Genomic DNA, 773 nt, shown 5'->3' with positions numbered 1-773 from the left:
CCTAGGAGTATTTCAACTTATATTCAACGAAATAGCGCCAAATCATCTTAAACGTCGTGCCAAAAAATCGTCCGTCATCCGTTTACACTTTGTTTACGTAAACCAATGGGAAGAAAGTGGTAGCCTCTTGATATTTTCATTGTTGAGTGTCCGTGTTCATTAATTTTCGTCTGTGCATGAGAGGTAGATGTTCATTTTACGTTAATTAAAGCGTGCCGAAAGTAAAATTAGGTTCCTGATTAATTCATAATTAAGGTCGTATTGCGAAGAGTAAACAAAAAATAAGGTAGATGAATATATATCGCAATGAAAACAAAAAAACGGCATTAAAAAATCCTTGGGGGTGTTTGTTTGACTTCAAAACAAGATAAAAAGTTAAAGAACGCCAACAAACAAAGAAATGACAATGAAAATAATGACTTTTGTGCGCTCTCCACTACACAACCCGCGGGACTCCACTAAATCAAGGTCGTGTTCTGCAGAGAGGAAAATGACAAAAATATTTTTTTTATTTAATTCTGACAATAATTCATTATGAAAATAAATGTTTTTTTTTTCCCCTACCTCAACTGCCCTTACCCCAGGACGTCCAATATGCTGACATCGACCACATGGATCGACGTCTTGACTTCACGTACGACAAAGAGAACTTCGCCGGACTTCCCGAGTACATCCGCCAGGTCAAGAGCGACGGACTTCGGTTCATTATCATTCTCGATCCTGCCATCAATGCTGAGGTTTGTTGGCGATGGGGGGAGGGGGGGGTAATGTTG

At 39.3% G+C, this 773-nt stretch overlaps 1 protein-coding gene across 1 annotated transcript in view; it reads left to right on the top strand.

Moving 5' to 3' along the window:
- The window catches only part of LOC119588548 (maltase-glucoamylase, intestinal-like), a gene marked incomplete at both ends in the record, with an annotated part of 20825 nt that overhangs the window by 18069 nt on the left and 1983 nt on the right, over nt 1–773 (top strand). Inside the window, 1 exon segment of the mRNA XM_037937189.1 lies at nt 585–737. Coding sequence (XP_037793117.1) covers nt 585–737 — 153 coding nt within the window.

Source organism: Penaeus monodon, chromosome 24 (assembly GCF_015228065.2).
Source record: "Penaeus monodon isolate SGIC_2016 chromosome 24, NSTDA_Pmon_1, whole genome shotgun sequence".
In the NCBI taxonomy this organism is placed as follows: Eukaryota; Metazoa; Arthropoda; class Malacostraca; order Decapoda; family Penaeidae; genus Penaeus; species Penaeus monodon.
The sequence above is the reverse complement of the archived record's forward strand: the minus strand, read 5'-3'. Positions and strand labels throughout refer to the sequence as shown.